This window comes from Rousettus aegyptiacus, unplaced genomic scaffold (genome assembly GCF_014176215.1).
Source record: "Rousettus aegyptiacus isolate mRouAeg1 unplaced genomic scaffold, mRouAeg1.p scaffold_m13_p_4, whole genome shotgun sequence".
Lineage (NCBI taxonomy): Eukaryota > Metazoa > Chordata > Mammalia > Chiroptera > Pteropodidae > Rousettus > Rousettus aegyptiacus.
In genome coordinates, this window is record NW_023416307.1 from 16,361,455 (window position 1) to 16,386,595 (window position 25,141).

The 25,141-nt window shown below is 36.0% G+C and overlaps 1 protein-coding gene across 1 annotated transcript in view; it reads right to left on the bottom strand.

Annotated features, from left to right (window-relative positions):
* CHODL (chondrolectin) overlaps positions 1-25,141 on the bottom strand; it is a 287,033-nt gene that overhangs the window by 156,508 nt on the left and 105,384 nt on the right. The window contains exon 6 of the mRNA XM_036218782.1: positions 6,963-7,065. Within this exon, the coding sequence (XP_036074675.1) occupies positions 6,963-7,065 (103 nt within the window). The remainder of the gene's footprint in view (positions 1-6,962; positions 7,066-25,141) is intronic.

Here is a 25,141-nt window from a genome sequence, read left to right on the forward strand (position 1 = left end):
AAAAATTCTTCCAAAGAGAAAACAGTAATATTATATAGTTCCGTAACTCTCAATTTTTAATTTTGAAATGACTAAATAATAAGCAAGTATTCTTTAGTCTCATGTGAAAATCACTATAAACCAATTATTTTTTCAAAATTTTGAGGTCCTGAACATTAAAACATATCTGTAACCAGCACGCTTCTATAAGTCTAAAACTGCCTGTGGGGAAGAGGTTGCATTTCTGCCTCCCAACCTCACTAATGTAAAGATGGATGTCAAACAGAGATGTTACATATGGTAAAAACTGTAACTACTGTAAATTCAAATTGGATCTAGAAAAAGATTTTATCTACAGCATTATCAATATGTTTGGGCAGTTCTGATGCTTATAATTACTCAATTTAAAGAACTGTTTCATCAGTTGGCATGCCACCCATTTTGAAGTTCAAAGATTATAAACAGGTTTTTCCATAAATTTAATCCTCATTATAGAAGTCTTGCCAATTTTTTTGTCCATAGGGTTCAATGGATTTCAGAATTTTTCTTTCTCCTTTTTTCCTTTGGTGCTTCACTTTTTTTTCAGCTCTTATTGACTCCCATTTTTAAGTACAGGGGTTTTCTAAATTCACAGATATGAAAAAATACATCAAACAATATGTAGCTGTGAAGTCATAGATCCTTATATTTAAGTCCTCCAACAATTTCTTTCTTTCTCTCTTTCTCTCTCTACCTCTTCCTCTCCCTCTCTCTCCTCTATCTAAATTGCCTTACCAGGAATTATCTCATTTTACAATACATGTATGTATGTATGTATACATGTATGTATGTATATATGTGCACACACACATATACATATAGGCACACACACGCGTGTGCACGTGCGCACACACATAAACACACACATGTAAATTACACAATCCTATCTATTTTCGCAATAATTTTGGAGCTAAATAGATGCCAAGAAACATTTTCAAGTTCCTTCAGAACTTCCACTTCTACTTAAGGTTTCAGGAGAAAAAAATTACACTCCATTATTACTGAGAGAAGAAAGTCAATTCTTCCTCTTTTTCTCAGGAAGATGTAGGTTTTAAGTTTGACTGCTTTCACCTGATTGGACAGTTACCAGTGTCAACTCCTTCCTCTGTTAATAGTTTCCATGCCATCAAATAAAACTAATTTCCACACTCTTCACAAGCACAGCACATAGTAGGTGTCCAACAAGTCCCGAATGGATGAAAGGAAAAGGTGTAATATTTTCCTGAAGACTGTGAAGATACAGCACAAGCAAAACAATGATGGAGTGGGTAGCCGTTTTTCTAAGATTGGTGGTTAGAGTCATAGAACCCATGTCTCATCTTTTTTTAAAATGGTCTCTTGTCCTCTTTACTCAAATTTTGTAATCTCATCAATTTTTGTCACAGTCATCTTCCAACAAAGTGCTTTAGGTCAGACCTGGGTGTATAGCTTAGAGAAAAGTTGATAGCTTTTCTTCAAGTTTCCCCTGAGAAGAAATCAGCTACCTATATTCATAGGACACATGATGGTTGAGCCTGTTTCCAGCCAAAATGAGGCCAGGACCACTATCACTATGTATGGCACTCTGGTCTTTCCCAGTGTTGCTGGTTATATATTTACTGCAATGGTGAATGTGAGAAGGACCAGTGATGTATTATTCCCTACTTTGGTCAGAAAGAAGCTCCCCTGCTCAGCCCTGCCCAGGCAAAAATACTTTAAGCAGTCTAAAGTGATTAAATTAGTACATAAAGTTAGAAGCTATAGAAAAGGAGTTGAATGTATGTGAATAGTTGAAAATATTCCATGTTTAATATAAAAATATTTATTCAGACTTTGAGAGGGAACACCGTATTCAAAGCAGTGGCCTATAGACTGTATATTCTTCATTTTACATTAAATAATCTCTCTCTTACAATTATCACTGCCAAGCCACCTATATATCTTTTATCACTATGGCAACAAAGTAGTTCGGTTAATCTAATTAGGCAATATTCAATTACCTGTGTTGGGGAAAAAGATATACTTTCTCTTCCTGCCAGTGTCATTATTGATTAAATGGAGAAGGGTTAGAAAGAGCAGCTATAAGCCCATATTTTCAGACTTCTTGAGCCAAGATTAAAGTAGAGTTTGGGCAAAAAGTTGATTCTTTCAATTCTTCTAGTTGGTAGATTGAGCACTCAAGCAAATACTCAAGTGCATAAAATTGCTTATTCGGTGGGAATCACTTGCTATGTTGTAATGAAAGTTATCCCTAAACTTAAAATTCTCTATATGACCTGCGAATTGGTGTAGAAATATCAAGTATGGAGACACGAAAATTAGCTCGGCTCTTGGAACCTTGCCCTTAAAGAACATTAGTCTCTCTAATTATAAATGAAGGCAAGAACTAATTACTGAGTGATAGTAGTTGTGAACAGATGTCCCCATGAGATAAAACGGTTATCTTATGAGAACTAAACTAGGAAAATCAAGCCATCATTAAATGTTAAAGGACACGTTCATTTTTTTGAGCAATACACAAGTGCAATTAATCAGGCCTTTTGCATACATTATCTCCACTAGTGCAGCCTAAATAACACTTTCATCTGAATTTCTAGACCTTAATCATGTTTAAAGGACTCCTGATTTGCACCCTTGACAGGGCATACCTTTCTCTCTACTAATGATTGCCACTTCAGTAAACAACTTTGTTGCTTTTCATCTGTTTGCAATAAAATTTCAGAAGTCATCTTTGATCCCTCTCATCCAAACCCTTAGCAAGTCCTGTTATGTCTTTCTCAAAATATATCTCAATCTGGTCCTCTCACTCTATCTCCAGGACAGCCAGATTTCTCTGGGCCACCATTATCTCCCAGTGGGTCAACTATTGTAGTCTTCCTGTTCTATTCTTTACCTGATGGCCCATTCTCCACACTGTAGCTTAAATGTAGACCAAATGATACTCTAGATTATCATCCATCCATCAATGGCTTCCCATGACTCTTACAATAAAACCCCAGCTGCTTCCCATGGTCTGCCCAATCTCTCAGAATCTGGCTTCTGCTCACTTCCCTAATCCCCTCTCAGTCTCCTCCACATGCTCACTTTGTGATCTCTTTCTGTTTTTCAAAAAATGCCAAGCATATTAGTTTTCTAAGGCTGCCAAAATAAATGACCACAAACTGGCTCAAAACAACAGAAATTTATTCACTCCCAGTTCTGGAGGCCAGAAACTAAAAATCAAATTGTTGGCAGGGCCGTGCTTCCCTGACGTCTCCAGGGGAGGGTCCTTCTTTGCCCCTTTCTAGTTTCTAGTGTTTCCAGGTACTCTTTGGCTTGTGGCAACTTAACTCCAGTCTCTGCCTCTGCCTTCACGTGGGCTTCTCCTCTGTGGCAATGTTTTCTCCTCTTCTATCTGCTACAAGGTCACTTTTCGCTGGATTCCAGTCCCACCCAGTCAATCCAAGATGATCTCATCTCAAGGTCTTTAACTTAATTACATCTGCAAAGACTCTGTTTCCAAATAAGGTCACATTCACAGGTTCTGGAGCATGGGCAATTCTTTTTGGAAGCCACCGTTCAACCCACTATGCCAATGGTTTCTCATCTTTAGGCCTTTGCAATCCTTGTTTCCTCGGCTAGGAGCACTCTCCTCTCAGAATTGGACTTACCATTCAGGTCCCACCTGAAATATTACACACTGTCCTCACTTAGTTCTTCCTTGGCCATCCTACCCAAACTAGCCTCCCATCACCACTTTTGCCCTCATCACACCATATATTATCATCACAGAATTCATCTAAATCTAAGGAGGTTTTTTTTAAATTTATTTATTTGTTATTGTCTAATGAAATTTCCATGAGGGTGCAGAATCTGTCTCTTATTCACTGCTGAGTCCCTGGCACCTAGCACAGTGTCCCACGTGTAATAGTTGCTCAGTGAATATTTACTGAATAATAAATTTAGCCCTCATGATAAAATTTACATGAAGTAGGATAAAATTAGCCATCTGAGGACGGCTTGTAGATAGACAAGCTTACAAATAAAATCTAAATCTAACTAAGGAGATAATCTCAAAAACACATGACTCAGTTACTATTGATATACTAAAAGGTTGTTTGGTCAATTATATTGAAATCTCTCTAAAGGGGAAAAAGTCTTTTTCCCCTTCTATAGGAAGAAGATAATCTTGAAATCTTGAAAGTGAGAAGCCCTAAAACAGGAAAATAGCAATGTGTTTCCAGAATGCTACACATTGTTCTTTTAAGGATCACAAAGAGTCAGAACTGGGGACATAACTTAGGGGGCCAAGTGCAAAACAAAAATACAGAGCCACTTGTTAAGAGTAGAAGAATATATCACTAAAGGTACTAAAAAAATTAGGTGTTTTATTTCTTCTCTTGATTTTCATGGTGTTTTTCATTTACTATTTAATGTCTAAATGAAGAAAAATAATATTTTAAATTATTATGAATTTTACAGTTTATCTTGTAATATTGTGCAATGTTAATTTTAAATGCAAATTACAAGCATTTAATTATAAGTTAAATCATCGAAATTACGCAGTTTATACTCTGTAGCTCATACGTCCATGTGTATTTCATTCTTACCAGAAAAGTTGAAACACTGAAAGGAAATGGAATTATAAGTTGCTCTATCTTTTTTCTTCTGTCATCATTTTCAGCATTAAGTGATAAACTAACACAGGGGAGTAACATGAATAAGAAAGAATAGGTCATTTGTGCCTCTCAAAACACCAGTGCCGCCTTCTGCATTCTAAGGAAGTTCTGGTTAGAATAGAAAGCACGGCCTCTTGGGCTGCCAGTGCCCTGCTTACTCAGTACAAGTAACAATTTTTGAGTCTCTGTGAACTCCCAAACATCATGGGTCCACTGGGATTCTGTGTTCATGGAGCATCTTGAATGAAACATAAGAATGGAGTGACAAGAAACAGCAGACATACATACTGCAGGTATCTCCTCTGCCCACAGACATGCTCCATTGCCCCATCGGATTTCACTTACAAAACACGTATTCAAAGACAACATTATTAAGAATTTCAAGACTGCAATGGCAGAGCATTACACCAAGAGTGGGTGCCTTCTGAGTGTGGGCCCTGTGTGACCTCATGCCCTTGAAGTCAGCCCCGCTATGAGTATTCTGATATTCTAGGCCAACACACATGTACTGTGGAGACAGATTCATCTAGAAATCATCTCAGTGAACTGAGTCATTAAGAGGATACAACCAATTTCCCTTGCTCTGCACCTCTGATGCAATCTTACAACTCTAATGTGTCATCCCATATACACTTTTTTTCAAGTAAAAAATAATAATTTATTACTCAGAAGTTAAACTTCTCACTACAACACTATCATTTTGGTGTATGCATAAGACTATCATAAAACAAAGACAATGACCAGAACACGATCGTCTCTTAAGTATACTGCCAAAATCAAGTTTTCTATACCAAGAAAGATAAATATTACATAATGACCAAAGTTGACACATTGAAAAATCAACAGTACTGCATATTAATCTCCAAACAACCATCCAAAATCCACATCTCCGTTATTTCACCTGGTACTCAAAAAAATTTTCTCCTAAAATGTTACATGATATAAAGCACATTTTTAACCAAATAATTTAACTTATTGGTAAGCTGTTTGATCTGTGGAATAAAGGAAAAATCACTTAGCTATGATTTTGCTCACCTGAATTATAGTTTCCAGATTTGCTTCATACTGTCAGAGTAACAATGGCAAGTTTTATCACTCCTCCATGTTTCAAATTCCTCATTTGCAAAATATGGGGATTTAGAATAATCTCTAATATCCCTTCCTGAATTAGAATTCTATAATTCTATAGTACCCAAGAAACTAACAACGAAAGTGCATGTTCTTATCACCATAGCTCTAATGCAGGCACATGCCTCCTACACATCTTGTAGGCCTCAAAGACGAGGCCATCTCAAATGGGATAAAGAGTATTTTCAGAGGAAAGTGAGTATAAGAGGATCATTCATCTGAGATGTAATTAGCAAATGCATATTTAAATCTGTGCCATGTTCGGAAAATTTTTTTTTGGAAAACAAAATAAATCATTCTTCCTGAGAAAAAAAATTAAAACTAAAATCTTGAAAATAGAAAATATTCCCAGAGGCTTTTCAGCAGGAATGTTTGTGGATTTATTTGAATCTTAAATTGGATCTTGAGTATATGCTTTTCCCAGAAGCCTGTAGGAAACTATCCATTGGCTCCTGAGAAAGGCTATCTAATGTTTCAGGCAAGAATGAAAAGAACAAATATTTTTCTATCTCTCTAAATTCTGCCTAAAAGTTTTTTTTAAAAAGAGTTTAGCTTCCCATGTTACATCATCCCAAAACTGGAACACAAAAGGTAGCTTTCTTTTATATAGTTATTGACAATCTATAGTATATTTATTATTGCCTTTGACACACACCAACACGTACATGAGTCATAAAATTTGTCACTAGAGTAGACTTGAATAAGTCTTTCCCTTGAATCTCAGTTGTGATTCATTAATCAACTCATTTAACTTCTGTGAGCCCCAGCTTGCTCATTTTTAAAAGAAAATGGACTGAACTAGAAGATGCATTTATTTATTTGAGTCTATTCTAAAATGCTAAAAAATTATAGTTCCTAGTTTATATTTTCTATTACTTTTGATTTCTGATGAGTGATTTAATCTTAAATTACACTTAGATTTTTATGATTACAAAACTACATTTGCATGATTTGTACCTGGGTCCTAAGTAAAATATTATAACCCAAGTTTATACATATTGCAGTAAGCAGTAAGATGGTGTTTTAACAAATAGGATTTCATTTCTAAAATAATAATTGATGCTGTTTCAGTGTTTTACCTTAAGATATTTATATGTTTTTAATACTCAAACTATATTTTGACACAGGCATAGTTATTTCCATTGTATAGTAGAGAAAACTGAGACTTAGGTTACTTACCCAAAGCCCCAAAGCCCCAAAGCCAATGCCAGGATTCTAACACGATCCCTTTGTCTCCTTGTGCCATCCTTGTCATTGAGTCTCTAGAGTATACCTTCTTTATCTATGACGGCCAACAACAACAAATGAATAAAATGATGTTCTAATCACTGATCAAACAAAATCAATGCAAAGATACACTTTCAGCCTATAGGGGACAGTTTTAAAATTTTTAAAGTCTTTAATAAGTATTGTTTCTCTCAAAAAAAAAGTGTGGCGGGGGGAGTGGGGGAAGAATCACAATTAAAGCAAGCTGAAGAACATTTAAAATGCAAATCATATGACCAGAATAAATTGTAAATTTTAGTTCATTTTGATTTTCTACTTTCAAAGGAATCTAAAACCAGATAAGAAAATTTGGTAGGCAATTTACTACCGATATAATCAAGAAAGGAGGAAAAGCGAGGGAATAAAGAGAAATCATTCATTAAATGTTCTCTAATTAAAGTATATCATGTCCTTTTTATACCACTTGTAACTAGGCAAAAGAAATCTGTTTTTGAAAAAAAAAAAAGGCTTTGGTTAACATTCAAGATCCATTAAAATAAAATGTCCTCGATTAACAAAATGGCATGAAGTTTGATAGCCTATAACAGTCTTTTTATGGAAAAAAAAAAATAATACCCTGTAGCTTAGGAGCAGTAGTGTAAAACACACCTGTTAGGCATTAAGAAGTCTTTTGTTATGAAACTCTGAAACGGTGATGCATCCGTGGTATCAGCAAATACATCACTTTATTGCAGATATTCGAGGCTCACAGCAATTCGACAGAAAATTAATTAGTATCACCTCACCATAAATCTCAACAGTATTAGCTAAAATGCCAATTTTGTAATCACTTTTCATTAAAGCCAAAAATACTAATTAAAATTGATTTTTGCCTGTGCTTTGGTGAACGCCTGCCAGTTAATGGCTTTCCGTTGTAATGCAGACCTTTACTTAAATTAATTTTGTATGTTGTCTTCTTTCTTTTTATAAAGATAATGAAGTGTGAAAGGATAAGAGATGTGGGTGCAGAAAAGGGCAGTTAACATGCAGGGAGAATAGTGAAAGATAAAGAATTCTAGGGCTTCTGCTAATGCTAGCATGACCACCCTCCTTTTTAAGGAGTTTTTGAATTTGTTATTTCATAAGCAAAAATAAATAAGCCTCCTTAACATATAAATGATAAGAATTTATCCTAATAAGTGATTCGAATTATTTAAATAACATATTTCTTTCTAAAGAGTTTCTGAATAAAATCACATCCCTATTTGTAGAATCTGACCCATTTGTAAACAAACAAGCCCATGTACTTGGCCCATATTTGGAGGATCACCTGGAACCAATCAAGAATAATTCAAGTCTCAATATACAGTAAATGAAAGGCAATATCTATATAAATGTCAAAGCTGTTTCATTAGAGCTAAATAGAAAAATAACAAAACATACGTCTCTTAAAGGTTAATTCACAGAGGATTTAATTGTTCTTTTAACTTTTTAATTAGAATCATTAATATGGTACCAAAGTTGAGCTTTAGGTGGTATCAGGATGGGATAGATGAAGATGAGGAATTGGGTTTTTCCAAAAGTACTAAGGGACACTGAGTCACTTACACTCAGGTTCTCTGAGGAGCCAAAAATTAGAACAAGAAACCACATGGGCAAAATCATGTTCAGAGTTCTAGAGTTCTATAGATGCAGAGTGAAAAGTTGGCTAATATTTCTGGATTTGGATCAAGCATATACAAAAAGGTAAAAAGGAGACCCCAAATAAGAAGGCCAGGTTCAAGGCTCTAAGAGCCAATATTCTAAGAGCCAATAAGCACAGGCAAAAATCCATTTTAATTTGTATTTCAGGCTGGAACAAATAATTGTAAAATTAAGGTTAAATCTTAAAATCTTAGATTAAATGTTAAGATCCCTAAAAGGTAGGAATACATACTCGGTGTCCAGATTCAAAGACTCGCATGGAACCTCTATCATTTTTTATAGGATTCTGTGTGCTTGAAACTTTTACTTCTTACCCCCAGCTTTACTCCCTAACTAAACAACTACAAATACACTTTCTATTCCATTCTCAGACAAAATCAAAATACATTTCTTCTTAAGACACTAAGAGGGTAGCAATCTTAATAAACAAGTGTACTCAATGAGTTAATAAATAATAGTTGTAAATCTCTCAAGTTTATTTGCAATGTGTTAACACAAAGGAATTATTTAGTACACCCTCAATGTTAGAACAGCATAAATCCTAACTATTACAAATCTTCCAAATCAGAATTACCACTATACCAAATTAGCTTTCTCCCAAAATGGGCCATAATATCACTGAAATTTTCAGTTTGAACCATGTGTTCATAACAAAAAAAGACATTTTGGGCTCCCCATAGGCTTGCCTTATGATCTCTTTATTCAAGTATATTTTGCTTATATAGCTAGGATCATATTTTAGATTCTGATTTCTAAGCATCATAACAGAATATTTCAGAAGTTCTACATGCAAGATGACATGAAGAGGAGATTTATGATTGATGTTTACCATTAGATTGTTAGACACTCCCAATATCTAAAACTCCTCCAAACTTTCATCAAGTCATTTTACATTCATCTTAATGATATAAAAACCATCCAGGAAATATCTAGTGACCATTATATTGTTTTATGCAGCTCTAATCTGAGGTATGTGTGCTCAGTAATTTTCCAAGAAGTGTCCCAAAACAATAATTTAGCAACTGTTGGCAGGTATTTTGCCATTTATGTGAAGTGCTCATCAAACATAGAGATTTTACTAAACTGGGTTTGAATAACATAGCATAAGAAACATTCACCCTTGTCACTGAAAATAGAGCTAAAACAGAAAAACAATTGAGTGAAATGTCATAGAAACAACTTTTATCTTGTGATACAAAATCCAGTTAAAAGCTACAATCCAATTGGCTTCCTGAAATTGACTCAAGAAATACCCACGGTGAATTTCTATCATGATTAGCACTTTTCTTGAATTTGTAATTTTTATCGACCATTCAAATGTCTAAGGTTAATTTATAGTTTATTTTTGTTTGATTTAGATGTGAGATATATCTACTAAGCCTTTGAATATTTGAGAATGTCTTTCTATTGTCCCCAAACATAATTCTATCACTTTATTATGGCATTTAGTGCTGAAGAAAGCTCCAAAGGTAGACTTTTTGTTCTTGTTGTCTTTTTGGAAACAACCTATTAACCTTTCCCCAAAGAAGGAAGTACCAGATACTTTTCTTATTTTTTTTTTTCAAAATTTTTGTAATGTTATTTTTCGATGTGGACTTCTGTCATTGATTTCGCAGAAGTAAAAAGGAAATTTTCAATCTGTACACCAATCTTTTTCAATTTTAGTATATTTTCCTCACTTAAGACTCTGGTAATTGTTGCTAAGTGTTCTAATGTCTACGTCAGATGCTCTACAATTATCAAGCATTCTACATGTTCTTTTCCCTCATATATCTTTATTTACTCACTCTTTTTTATACCTCTATCTTTATTATCTCAAACATTGGAGATCTTCTACAGGTGACGTCCTACATCACTATTTCAGTTCTTCTATAGTATCAATTGTTTTTCACTAAACCCTTAAAATACATAATACCTGTCAACCAGTCAATCATTTTCAGACATACAAAGAAAGGAGGAAAATATGTTCCATAGTAAGGAGAAAGAAATCAACTAATAAAGACAGATCAGAAGTGCTAGATGACAGAATTAGTAGAAGGGGGCATTAAAACTTGCACATAACTATTTTTTATATATTTAAGAAGGTAGAGGCATGATTGAACATTTGAAGTAGATATGCTAGTAAAATCTCACTCGCTATAATGTTGTAAAGGTCCAGGCTGAACCTAAGGTTTTTCCCTATCATAATAGATGGGGTGGGCAAAAAGATGCTTATATCTAGGATACTGTTTCATCTGAGATGACTAGGTCTCTCTGAATTGCCTGAACAATGAGCCAGCTGATGCCATCCCTCCCCTTCTCTAGCCATAAGATTATACTTAGACTTCAATTTCCATGTTACTAGAGGCTTTCTCATCCATGGAGAAGGGACTTCAACTTCCTATGGACCCTTCAAAGCACCTAAGAATTGGGCTGCAATTTTTCCCAGACGATTTATGTAAACAGCTGGCTTCTAAATGCAGACTTCCCAGCAACCCAGTAGTCTGTTTATATGCCCACTAACAATGCTGCTCTCATAATTGTCCTACATAAGAAGTCAGAGTGACAGGAAAATGGAGACCCTCCATGCTAATGAGAATCTACTCTGTACCTAAATTAGGTTACCTAGACTCTGGCATTACCTCCAAGAGACAAAGAGAATGCAGATACCACATGCCTCTTGCATTCTTACTAGTGCTTGATTTGTAGGCTTCCCCCAGTAAAGCCTGTTATCTTAACTCTGACTGTGTGACACTGCAGAAGTCTTCCCGAACAAGCCCTGACATATGACAAGTGGTGGAGACCCTGATGAGACTCAACCCGCACCATACCTATCATGTCTTTTATACTCAAAATGATTTACAGTGATGACATCAATCACCACTCATTTTTGGTCACTTGGTGAAGATCAAGTTAGATCTTCTAACGAAGATCTTTCAAAGCACCAAGCAGGCAAAAGTTTTCATGACACAGTTAGAGAGATAAAGTATTAAAAAAAAAAAAAAAAAAACAGTTTATGCTTTCCTAACATTACCATCATCATAAATTATTTCATAAGACTAGAACATCCTCAGCCTAATTGTACTGTGCTTTCCTAATGACCATTTTAAATGTGTGCATTCCCAGAAGGAAGCACAGTCATACTGCGAATGACAGGAGGAAGATGATGGGAAAGCTTGCTGAGTCACTGGATGAGCCACCGATAGGGTTTCATGGACCTTGCCGTCAGTGAAAATTCCTCTCAGACTCTAGAATTAGGCTGATACTCGAACTTATTTCAAGGTGCTATGAGTTTTCTCCTTTGTCTTATAGGCATTTTTGTAAGACTATAGTAGAGACTATGTCAATAGATCTTAATTTAAATAGACATCTTTGAACTATGAGTCTTGATTCTCTACTTTTATCTTGAGCTCTTTCCCGGGATGTTTTCATGGTCTCTCATATAAATATATATTCTTGATGGCTCCATCTCACCAGTCCTTCGGAAATGGAGAGTTATGTGAAAGAACTCTGATTACTACAAAATACAAATGGGTTATCACTCCTATAGTTCCTCTGCTGGGAGTGAACAACTATGTTCTAATCATCCCATAAGTCACAGTGATTTGGACCTTGTAGTCTGAGGTTATAGGACTGTTACCTAGTGGAAGCTTACTGCAAATAAATATACACATTATTAATTATAAGTTTCAAAATTATTTTGTCACAGGATGCTACAGGAGGAATCTGTTCTTGACATCACCTGAAGAAAAAAGAGAGTGCATAATGGCAGAGAAGTAACAGGTGGGCTGAATGAGGTGTATCTGTGAAAAATGGTGATTTTCAAAAATAAACACTAGCCAATTAGTAGGCTGTGAACTCAGTTATATAGTCTCAATCAGCATTTTTGAAAATAAAATATGAGAGAATAAGAAAAATAGAAAAATAAACCTATATCATACATACTAAGAATACACATGATTGGGTATTTGCATGGGGTATATGCACCGGATCAAGCTAATATTTATCTTTCTTGGTGGGTGATGGGCAAAAGCCAGTTTCCTAAAATGTAATTCCAAGTTGGGTTCTTTTTCTACTTCTGCCTTGAACACTGGTATGTTTACAAAAATTGAAAAATAATTTTTCTTTAATTTTTACATTGGATTATGTTACATATACTTATCTAAAATCTATAGTTATTAAAATATGTAAAAGACCATGGACATCAATCTAATATTCTGTTTTCAGTGACTGCATAGTATTTCTTGGTATGGATGTACAATAATTCATTTGATCAGCTATTTGGGTAGTTTGCTTTTGGTTTTCCAGTTTTGTCATTAATTAGCCTGTCAAAAACATTCTAAAACACACACGCCCTTAACTACTGTAATTTTATTTCTCTGGACTAAATTCTCATAAGTTGGAATGCTCTTAACAGGATTATAAACTGACTTATAAAGTCATTCCATAATATCTTTCTATCTTCTTTCAGACTTGTTTTAGTTCTAGCTTTATGTTTTAATTCTGGCTTTGCTGAAATTATTTATTATCTTTTCTTCAGAATCTGGGTGTGTCAGTCTGGGTTCTTGGTTGCAAACAAACAAACAAACAAACAAACCCAACTTGGGTTGCAAACCAACAATATCTAATTGTGAAGTATATCAGTCACTAACACAATTGAGAGAGTGCTGGAATATTAGATTTAGAACACTCAGAACAAGGGAGGAAGGCATCCAAGTCTCATCATGGGTATAGTTTTGTGAAAAGTCATCTGATGCCATACTACTTTTAACAGATTTGGATATTCAACACTGAAGCCTTAAAAGTCTTTAACTTTCTGTGAGTCTATTCACTCCCTAAAGATTTCTAAGTCAAGGGTAGAGAATCCCTTTACATGACCCACTTCATGAGTTTCTAGGAATCAGTCACCAGGATTCTACGTCCCCCTTAGTTTCCCGTAAAATACGAAGGCCAGTGCCTCCTATCTGCTTCCATTTTCTGATGCCTTCTGAAGACACTGGAGTTCACAACTTTCACTACCCAAGATCCCCTTACAAACTTCTTTCCACGTTTACCATTCCAAAACAAAAATTTTAGTGACACAATACAGTTTTTTCTGATATAGTCACAAAAGTGCTCCCCTTCTCCCAAACCTCATAAATTACTTCATCTAGATTATAATTATCCTCCTATAGTTTTTCACTATTTTATCTGAATATTCTATAACCAGCAAACTAACTTGTAAATTTCACCACACCTATACATTAGTACAGGAAAAGAAAATAACGACAAAAAGAAAACTAGTTCAACTGACTAAAAACATTAAAAACACAGTGAAGAAGAAAATATACACATGGGTACAGTTCTTAATTCTGCACTGGCCATATAGTTGATTTCTTTCCTCCACTGTGCACTTTATATTCTCTTTGCCTTAAAACTACTTCTGTCAAGATTCTTTATTTAGTGAGATATCTCAAATTTTTATTCCTAAGGGATGAGAACTTTGTTGGTCACCTCTGCTGTGGTAACGACTCCCAAATCTCAGAGGTTTACAAGAACAAACATTTTTTCCCCGTCAAGCTGCATGTAAGTTGCTAGTCAGCTGTGAGTTGGCTTCAGGCTGCCCATCTACTCTGTCTCTTGTTGATGGATCCACACTGAAGGAGCAATCATGCACCCCTTTCCTGATCCATTCACTCTTCTCCCCAATCCACCAACACTCCCCTTCCCACTCTCCAATTAGGCTTTCGCCCTCATCTCTCAGTAAACAGCTCTCATTAAGCAGGTATGGAGTTTGAGTGAGGTAAGTGAGGCCCTTGTGTTGGGTACAAAATTTAAGGGGCACCAAAAATTCATCAGCTAAAATAATTTTCATGGGATTAAGAAGTTCAAATTGCCAGTTATAAAAAACAGTCACAGGGATGTAAAGTACAGCATAGAGAATATAGCCAATATTGTAATAACTATGTATGGTGTCAAATAGGTACTAGATTTACCACGGGGATCACTTCGTAAGGTATATAAATGTCTAATCACTATGTTGTACACGTGAAACTAATATAATAATGTATGTCAACTGTACTTGAAAAATATTTTTTAATCAAAATTAATGCTTAAAGTCACAATGAATTTATCAAATGTATAAAGGCAGACTCAATATTACTCATGCTTCCTTTTGCCTCAGTCTCCAATATGGCTCAGCTTGATACTGTTACCAATTCTATCATTATTTAAACTTTTGACATTGTGTTCACTGTGGATTTTTGCAATAATTTTAATCTTTCAAAATATTGCATTGAGATATCATTTAATTGCATTTACATACTGAGATATTTGGAACCTAAGACAAGTACCACACTTATCTTACCCTAGTTCTGGCCATTATTAAGATAACCAGTGATATCTATATTGCTAAAACAATGACTCAATTCTCAGGCTTCATCTTACTTGACCTGTGGGCAGCATTTGACATGGACAATCTCTGTCTTCCTTAAATATGTCTTACGTAGGTAGCCTTGAGGACGTGTCGTTCTCCAATCTCCTAGCTCACTAAGCACTCCTTCTGAGGGTCTTTTTCTGGGTCCTTAACCCAGAAACATTTTCTTAACATTGGAGGGCTAATATTTCTGTTCTCTAACCTCTTCTCTTCATTTTTTCCATTTACTCCCTAGGTTATTTAATTGAGTTCCATGGCTTTAAAAAATGCTTTTAATATAAAAATTCATATTTACATATTGTCTTAGTCCATTCAGGCTGCTATAACAAAAATGCCATAGACTGGGTGGCTTATAAAGAACAGAAATTTTTCACAGTTCTGAAGGCCGGGCAGTCCAGATCAGGATACTAGCATGGTAGGTTCTGGTGAAAGCCCTCTACCAGTGTGCAGATTTGACTTCTTGTGTCCTCACTTGGGAAGGGGAAAGGGGCCTCTCTGGAGTCTGTTCTGTAAGGGCACTAGTCCTATTCATGAGAATTCTACCTTCATGACCTAAGCATCTCCCAAAGGCCCAACCTCCTAATACTATCACCTTGGAGGTTAAGATTTCAACATATGAATTTTGGAGGGATACATACATTCAGATCATAGCACTGTGAAATCCAAATTTGCACATCCAACTGCCTCTTGCTCATCAACTCATTTCCCTGTCTGTCTTCTCTTAGATTCATTCCCTGTCTTTCTGTTTCCCTCCATTCTGGATTCCAAACCACTTCAGCTAATGGATGACACTGGAAGAAGACAGAGCAGGAGAAAACAGTGTATTATTTTTACCTCACTCTGTTTTAGGAGAAGTAGCTACTGCTTCTCCTCCATTGCCTCTGCTCTAGCTACACTGCCCTTGCATCCACTACGAAATGCTCATCTTGGCTCTGTATCCATTATGGCTGTAATTTTTTGACTCTAGAAATATTACCTCTTTTAGTGATTCCCCCAGTTCAAAGAGTAGAAGCCATTTCCTTCTGTGACTGATCTCAGGTCAAAAACTTTGACTCTTTTCTCTTATACCACAAACTCCAGCCATCAATAAAACTATCTGCCTCTACTTTAACAATATATCCAGAATGCGACTACTTCCATTACTACAAACTTGTTCCAAGACGCCATCATGTCTTACCTTAATCATTGCAATTTTAGTTCCAAATTTAGTTGCAAATTTAGTATCCACTTTTCCACTTAGTATACTCATTACACATAAACCAGGATAGTTCTTTTAAAATATAATTCAGTTCACGTCACACCTCTGAACAAAATTACCCGTTTCCTAACTCACTCTGAGATGACTTACAATACCCTGTATGATCTGCTGCCTCATTCCTTATTCCCACCTCACTCACTATGTCTCAGCTACTCTAACTACCTTTACATGGAGGTCACTGTTTTCCATACTCTTTGCATTTTCTCTTCCTTATATTTGGAAATTTCTTCTCTCAGATAATTTCACGGTATGCTCCCTCTCTTCTATCAGGCCTCTATTGGTGTATCATCCTATCAGGTAAACTTAACTCCAATATTAAATTACAGTGTCCCACCCTCTGACCTCTCCTATTTCCCTTGACTCTATTTTACTTTTCTGCATAGGATTCATCAGAATTTTGTATGTCATGTACTTAAATGCTTATTTGTTTATTATCAGTCTTTTCCCTCTATGATGTTCACTCTTAAAGACATAAATTTTTTCTCCTTTGGTCACTGCTATACTTTTTGCTGAGGTTACTAACACAAGATAGTACTCAACAGCCATTTTTGAATAAATAAATGAATGAATAACATGCCCATGTCACACAATCACATTTAAGATAGCTGCATTCCAGGTCCTATCAGCATAGTATAATCAATATAGTGAAACTACATGATGATGGTATTCTGGGTGAAATTTTGGAGATGCAATGCTAGCTTTTAAAAGTTCTGGTATCTTCTGCTCAATAAAATAAAACAAATAGGAAAAAATCATTTTTCCGGTAAATAACTCCATACCAGGTGTCAGGTACGTTGATTTGCTCCAGTAAGGAGCTCACATTTAAAATAGCAGCTGCTATTGAAGTAACCACCTGTCATTTTCTAGAGCTCATCTGTCTTCAGCACCAACCATATTGGAAAGATAAATGAGATGGGGTAGGAATCAACTGCCCACATCTTTCAAGTATTTGACTGTGGCTCTAATCTCTGCTCATCACCAGTGATACAATATTACTTGGGTCAAAACTCTATTTATCAGCTGACTCTTCACAGGACCCTAAGCTGACTGGTAGTCTGTGGTAGCACTGTGAATCCTTAGAAATTCATGTCTGCTCACAGGCAGTGTCAACTAATCATAAAAATGGTACAGTTGTGATGGCAAGTGGAAACAGGATGATTTAGAGAATCTTAGAATGAAGATTTACACTGTAGGTTTCTTCTTCCTCAAAGGTACTTTAAATTCTCTTCATTCATAGATGCTGGGTCACTGAATTGATTCATTTGACAATTAGGAAAAGGGATGTAGATTCTCTAATAATGTAATTCATTGAGCCTCAGTCAGAATCAAGCAGGATCTTAGTGGACTGGTCAACTATTTTAATCCCCCTACCTAACACAGGATGAAGGTAAGTCATTCTGATGCTAACTCTTGCTCACTTTATCAGTGACAATGAAAGGCTGCTCCCTGGCCTATACTTCCCCATGATCCAACCATCTTTCCTGCAATTAAGGAAACAGTTTCACCTCCAGCAACTCATAGTGAGCCCAATCTACAGGGAACCACCTCTAAAGCCCCTTTCTGGGATAACATTATTTCTCTCACAAATTTATTTTTCAAGGTCTTGGAAAATAGAGTATACCCACTGGGTCATAGTAAATATATTCACCCCATTGCTTCTGTCTCCCGAACTATTTCTTCTCCATTAATACCAAGAAATTTCTGGCATTAAAGAGGCCATAAGAAGGCTAAAGAAATTAAGGAAAGTAACAAAAGGAAGAAGACATAATGGAGGACATAACATGTTTAGCCCACTTCATAATTTTTCATGTCTGGTTCTAAACCAGACCAGGCCCAAAAAATAAAAGCAATAATAAATTTTTTAAAAATCTCCTTTCATTTTTATCATCAAAAAAGAGATTTATGTTCTGTTTGTCTTAGATGATGAAGTATATGTCTATAAACTGAGCTGGGCTAAGTAAGTTTCTTTGAAATTATTTATTCAACAATATTCAACAAATATATATTGGGCATATATTATGTGGTAGCAACTGTCTAGGCACTGAGGATAAAACAGTTAACTAGACAAACCTAATTCTTGATCTTATGAAGCATATATGTAAACAGAGATAATAAACAAGTTACATAGAAGATAAATAGAAGTGCTAAAAGGAAAAAAGGTGCAAGGACAGAAAATAACAAGGAGAGGAAGCTAATTTACTTGAAGTATCCAAAATATTCCCTACAGACAGATGACATTTGAGATTTGAAATGTGGGATTTCTTACTTTTTGTGCGTGTATTTTTATTAATATTGATTAATAGAGAAACTGAAGTGACTCTTCGATCACAAAAAGGTATAGAATTGAGAGTCAAGCTAAGAAAGAACAAGCCAGTGGTTAATATTAAACGGCATCATTCTTTACTTGAGTGTTTGCTTCCAACCACTCATTTCAAGAAGAAATTCTCATTACCTAAGTTAAATCTAAAAGTATGAAGCATATCAAACTTGAAGTAATTCACATGTTATTCTCCTATGTAACTATAGAGCAATATTAGCATCATTAATAATAATTTGTACTTTGCTTCTTTTCAATGATTCCCAAATCTATAATTAGAATTATTCAGACTTGTGCCAATTTAGTTTAAGAAAAGTATTAAAAAGGTATGTTATTTCTAGAAAAGAATTTTTAAAGTTATTAGTACTTGCTTTGTTCTTGAGTTTCCATTGTTGAAACAAACAAAAAAAATTATGAAACTCAATTTTAAACTTCGTATACTTCAGAAATTGTCATTTTGAAATCTGTCTAAAAAAGTGATGATTGTGTTTAACCTTTAGACTATAAAATTTCTTGTAGGCTCCTTGATATTAGCAAATTGTGTCTTCCACATATTTGTGTATAGTCAGCACTAAACACATGCTTACTTAAGACTGATTTAAAGGAATCGAATGGATTTCATTTATGTAAAACATCCTTTGATTCCTTTTAATCAGTAATGATTTGGTGTTTGAAGAAAGCAAAGGAGTGAATTTTCTGAATGTTAATGCATAAAATGCAGGGAAAGTCACATTTGTTCTAACCCTGCCATAAAGTGGAGCTGTAATCTCACCACGCATCTGCTCCATCTGCCATCGATTAGTTTAATGAAAACAGGCTAACGCTGCAGAAGTGATTAGCAGGAAAGATTAAATTCACTTCAGTTTTAATTACAAGTCGTTGCCCTTAAAGTTTTATTGGCTTGAAAGGACCCTTACTGTTCCCTGTTTCTCCTCCACAGTTGATGTGCATTTTATTTTTTCACTTTGAAATTATTAATGCATTTTATGTGGTACTTATTTCTAACTACAGACTTTACCCACAAATATTCCTGATAGGCCCACATGCCAAAATAAGCACAACTAACACTATTCAGATCTTACTAATTCAAGTACAAACGAGCTTTGGTAGCAAAAGTGGCATGTTATATGTAGAGAACTCTGTGGTTTATATATTTGTCACTCAACTTATTTGTTTCATTCATTGACTGATTCATTTATTCATTCAGCAAATATTATTTAGTACCTTTTATTGCCCAGGCACTGATACAGGTGCATAGGATACATAAGTGTACAAAAGAAACAAAAATCCCTAACCTCACAGAAACTATTATAGTGGCTGGAAACAAATGCACTGTTATGGGCTGAATTGTGTTTTCCAACATTTGAACATTGCAGTTCTAATCTCCAGTACCTCTGGATGTAACTGTATTTCAAGACAAGGCCTTTAAAGAGGTAATTAAGTTAAAATGAGGTCTTTAGGGTGAATCCTAATCCAGTATGACCGGTATTCTCATTAAGAAGAGGAAATGTGGACACAGTTATGCATACTCAGAGGTAAGACCATGTGAAGACTAAGGAGGTGGACAGCCATCTACAAACCAACCCTGTCCAAACCTTAATCTCAGACTTCTAGCCTCCAGAACTCTGAGACAATAAATTTCTGTTGTTTAAGACACTCAGTCTGTGGTATTTTGTCGTGACAGCCCTAGCAAACTAATACACCAGTAAACAAACAAAAACTTATAAAGAAATAAATTATATCATATTTTAGAAAGCTGTTTGCATTATAAAAACAGCAATAAAAGAGAACTGTAAAGTAAGAGAACATTCATTTACTTCCATCTCTGAGAAGATCATTATAAAGTATGGAAACCCACCAATTCTATAAAAATAAGACAACGGCCAGAAGGGTTCTCGATGAGGGAAAAAATGTTCTCATAAGACTCTACCAAGTGTTTTTCTTCGACCATTCTTCCCTTGTTAATAGCCATATAGCAAAATGTCATCATTTATGTTTTGTAGCATTAAAATTTTCTACTGTGTTTAATATGTCAAGATTAAGCTAGCCAAGAAACCAGTATTGAACCAGGCTGTCTGATATTTAAGATCTTATTTGATAAAATTTTCAGAAGATATATAAATGTCTACTTTTAAATCTTATATTTTTCGTTGTGTCTCGAGTCTAAAACTCGGTGCTTCTGAATCTGATATGGCAGAAATTATGGACAACATAGCTACTTTAAAAATTGTGAGAAGTCTTTTTCCCTTTAACTCTAAGAATATAACCAGAAACTTTCTTATGGGTGCAGTCATTTTGTCTCTGGAAAATATTACTCTGGTGTGCAGACTTGGTCAAGTAAATATAAGTCACAAGTACATTCACTGCTTTTGAGGTTGGTCCAGACACAAGCAAGTAATGTAAATGCATACAGTTCGACCTTGTTAAGGTTTCTATTTAATAACATAAAATTTCCTGGTCAATGAGTGATGGGTGGTGTAGAAGGTACGTCTCCAAAGAATGTATACTTCCATTACCTTCTGTGGGTTAGCCAGGTCAAGTCCCATGGCATTATTACAGCCCTGCATGGACTTTTCTAAAGATTGGACTTCTAAAGATTGGAAAAATGCTTCATGATATTATCAAAGAATGAGGTAAGGAATGATTCGGTGGATCTGGCCCCTACTCACTCCCTCCCACCCCCGCCATGCAGAGACCTACCCTGGCAGTTCCAAAAAGAGCCATCTATAGACTGACCATCTTCAGAATTGCATCTTTTCAATTAGGCAAGGAAACAAAGAAACAAAATGTTCCCCCTTGAGAACAACCTCAGATTTGTTCACAAATCAGGAAATTCCATTATATTCCATTTTTATATTTTCTTTCTTGTATATACCTAAATAAACCAGTTTAGAAACTTGATTTTGCCTCAACTTCTAAGTCTTACAGACTTTATCAAAACTCAGGATTTGTGCCTGGCCCTACTTTTTCTCTCTCATTGTTGTGCCCACAATTCTATCTATCAGAGTATAAAATTCAGAATTAAAGGAAGAAAAGGACACTAGTTGTCCCTAGGCAAACAAACAAAGCCTTGTCTTTATTATCGTCGTGAGAAAGATTTCCAAAATACATTGTAAGCATTTAGGTTTTGAATTTCTTCATTGACAACTAAGTTAATTAGGGGGAAAAAATGAAAGGGAGATAGTTTTAGGTGGAAATGCAGGGGAAAAAAAAGATAGTCTTATCAGAATCTCCAGTTAACAATTTCAGCAATGTGAAAAAAATACATATTAAAGATTGCAGAGCAGTCAAAGTTATTCCCATAGTGGGGAAAAACCCTCTGCCTCCTGCCTTCTCTTTTACCATAGCTAATCACTAGTTTTCATGCTTTGAAAAGCAGATATTCTGTGCCCTTTCAACTCCTTTCCAAGGCATGTTGATCTTGCACAGAAATTCTTTCCAGGAAAGCCATTTGTATACTTTTATTGATCCTCATAGCCTATGCATGACAGAGAGAGATGGAATGTAAAAACATTTACATTTCATGACTTAAAAATATTAAGGTTACACAGAGGTAAAGGGCGATTCCTGCTTTAAACCCTACATCTTCTGACTCCCATACCAATATAATTAGTAAGGAGAGACAAGAAGCTAGAGCATATCTACCAAAGATGATACAGGGGACAAGGTCAGAAGTGTCAGATGCTGTACCTACCCAAGCCAGCTGTGTCTTTATGGAGTAGAACTAGATGCACAGCCAAGAATTCCACACATTTTGACAGTTGGTTGCTCTTCATTCCTGACTGGGTTCATGGCTCCACACACTAGCATCCTTTTGTCACCCAAACTCAGCGCTATTCCTAACCCACACTTTTCCCACCCCACCTCCTACCATCACCACAGGGTGGCCTCCATCCCGTATAACTACCAGCTGGAACTGGCTCCAGTAAATAACATCCCTCTCAATCTAGTGCATACCACAACCAACTGGCCGGCCACCCAGTTGTTCATAGCGCTGAGACCCCACACCACCTCCGGCTGAGAGCAGCTCCAGCTGGGGAATCCCGTTGTCACGAGCTGGCCTCACCCTTTTATCCTCAGCTGGTCTCAGCCAGTTCCACAGTTAAGCAATCAGACCCACTGTATCCTGACAGGGGCCAAAACCAAGAATACTAATGAAGTGGGTAGTTTCTCTCTACTTTCAGCGTCCCTAGACACTCCAAGGCTAGCCCTGGCCCATTCTTAATCTCAGATAGCTGTCAAATAATTCCTATTTAATCTTCAATTAGGTATTTGGGCAATAATCATTAACATCTTAACGCATGCCTTCTTCCCTCCTTCCACAATCCTGCCATCCTAGGTTTATCTCTACTGAAGAGGAGAGAAAGAATTAGACTTCCCGTTGTTTTATACCACCAAGTTTGTGGTCATTTTTACAGGAGCCCTAGGAAAGTAATATAAGGACCTTGACAGAAACTCCTTTGTATTAGTCAGTTCAAGCTGCTACAACAAAATACCACAGACTGGTTGGCTTAAACAACAGATATGGCAAGTTTAGCATCAAGATGTCAGCAAATTCAGTTCCTAGGGATGGTCTTCTCTCTCCTGGCCTGCAGACAGCTGCCTCCTCATTGTGTCCTCCCACGGCAGAGAGAGAAGCAGCAAGCTTTCTGGTGTCTCTTCAATCCCATGATGAGGGCCCTACCTTCATGCCCACAAATAAACATCATTCTCCCAAAGACCCCATCTCCAAGTATCTCCAAGTATCATCACACTGGGCATTAGAGCGTCAACATATGAACTGGGGTCGGGGGAAGGGCCCACAAATATTTAGTACAGAACACTCTTCCCGTGATGTTTCAGGAACACAGATCCCTCTCAGGGGATGACTTGGTTCTCCTTCCTCCACTGTCACGCACTCTCCCATCACTTACCACTCATGAAGAGGGGGCTTTGCATTCTCCACTATGAGGTAGTAAGGAAAACACAGAGGCTTAGAATCTCTAAACACAGTAGGAGGAAAAAAAAAAAAATGGAAGACATTATTTGACAAGACGGAGTACACAGACCTGAAGTTTAGGAGATCCTGACTTTAGTTCCAATGTTTCTTCTGAACAACTAATAAATTCGAACCAGTCACTTAAGCTTCTTGACCTCAGTTTCCACAAGTGTACAATTACCTGTTCAAGCAGAAGATACCAATTAAGTTATCCTATAGTCCTGTGTGCATTAATAAAGGTGATGCCAAGTGCTTTAAGATTATTTGAAGAGGTATTCTTTAAAATTTTTCAGCAAAGGATGGACTGATAGTGATGCATTTCAAAGATTAATCTAGAGAATCACTTAGAAAGTTGGAGGCTACTGCAGTAATCTAACAGTGAAATAAGGGTGTGACATGGAGACTGTCAATACAAACTGAAAGAGGAGACTGATGTATTAAAGCAAAAACATTTGTAATGACAAATGAGAGTAAAGGATCAGCAGTCACAACGTCATTAATTTTGGTGCCTGCGAAGAGGGTAACACCACTGGCTGAAGGCCTAAATACTCACATCATCAGTGTCCAAATGACCAACCACTAATCTTTCTTGGCTCTATCAGTATCCTCTAAGTCTTCACCATGTCAAAACAGAGAAGATACAACATGAATTAACTTCAAATAGAGATTAAATGCACTTGCCAGAATAAAAGACATCACTTTCCTTCAACTTAAAAATAGAACATTAAAGATGCACCTAGAATGATGTCCAACACATAGCAGGCACTCAATACTTGCTGAGTGAACCAAATCCATCTGTAGTCAAGAAGTCCCATAAAACAATCTTGCAAAATAGCATGCTCTGCAGTATATTACATCTAGGAAATCTGCAAAACCTCCCTTGGCAAACTTGCCTTATGGATATGTCGTGACCTTTTGCTACCGTTAGTAGTATGAAAAAGAAGGAAAATAACAGCTTCCTATTACCTGAGCTTCAAAACCTTCTGACATATGCTAAGAGAGTAGATGATGTATTCGTAGCAAGGCTGCAGAGCTAAGGACTAAACTTCAAGCTTGAGAGAACAATAACAGCAGGGTCCATTAAAAATAAAAAAACTGCCTTTCAGTAAGAGCTATAAAAGACTTATAACTATGTGGGACAAATTTTTCTCTCTTTACTGGTGGGAGAGGGAAATTCTCAATAAAAGTAAATAATAGCTATGCCAAGTTATATTTTTATATTCTTTTCCCTAAAATCCAATGGAAGAAAATATGCCTTTCTATCACTTGAATCTTCAAGACCCGAGCTCCAGCTTTTGCCTGGAAATACCCATTTGTTGTTTCTTTCTTTCCTGGCCTTGCTGTCTACTCAGACTGTAGCACCGATTACTATTTACCTGTACTTATTCTTTCCCACCAAAAACTTAGGGAAAAGTAGAAGCATTATAGTACATTTTTTTCTGAGCCAAGTTATCTGCAAAAATTCTGATATTTGCCAACTCATATTTAATATGATTATAAA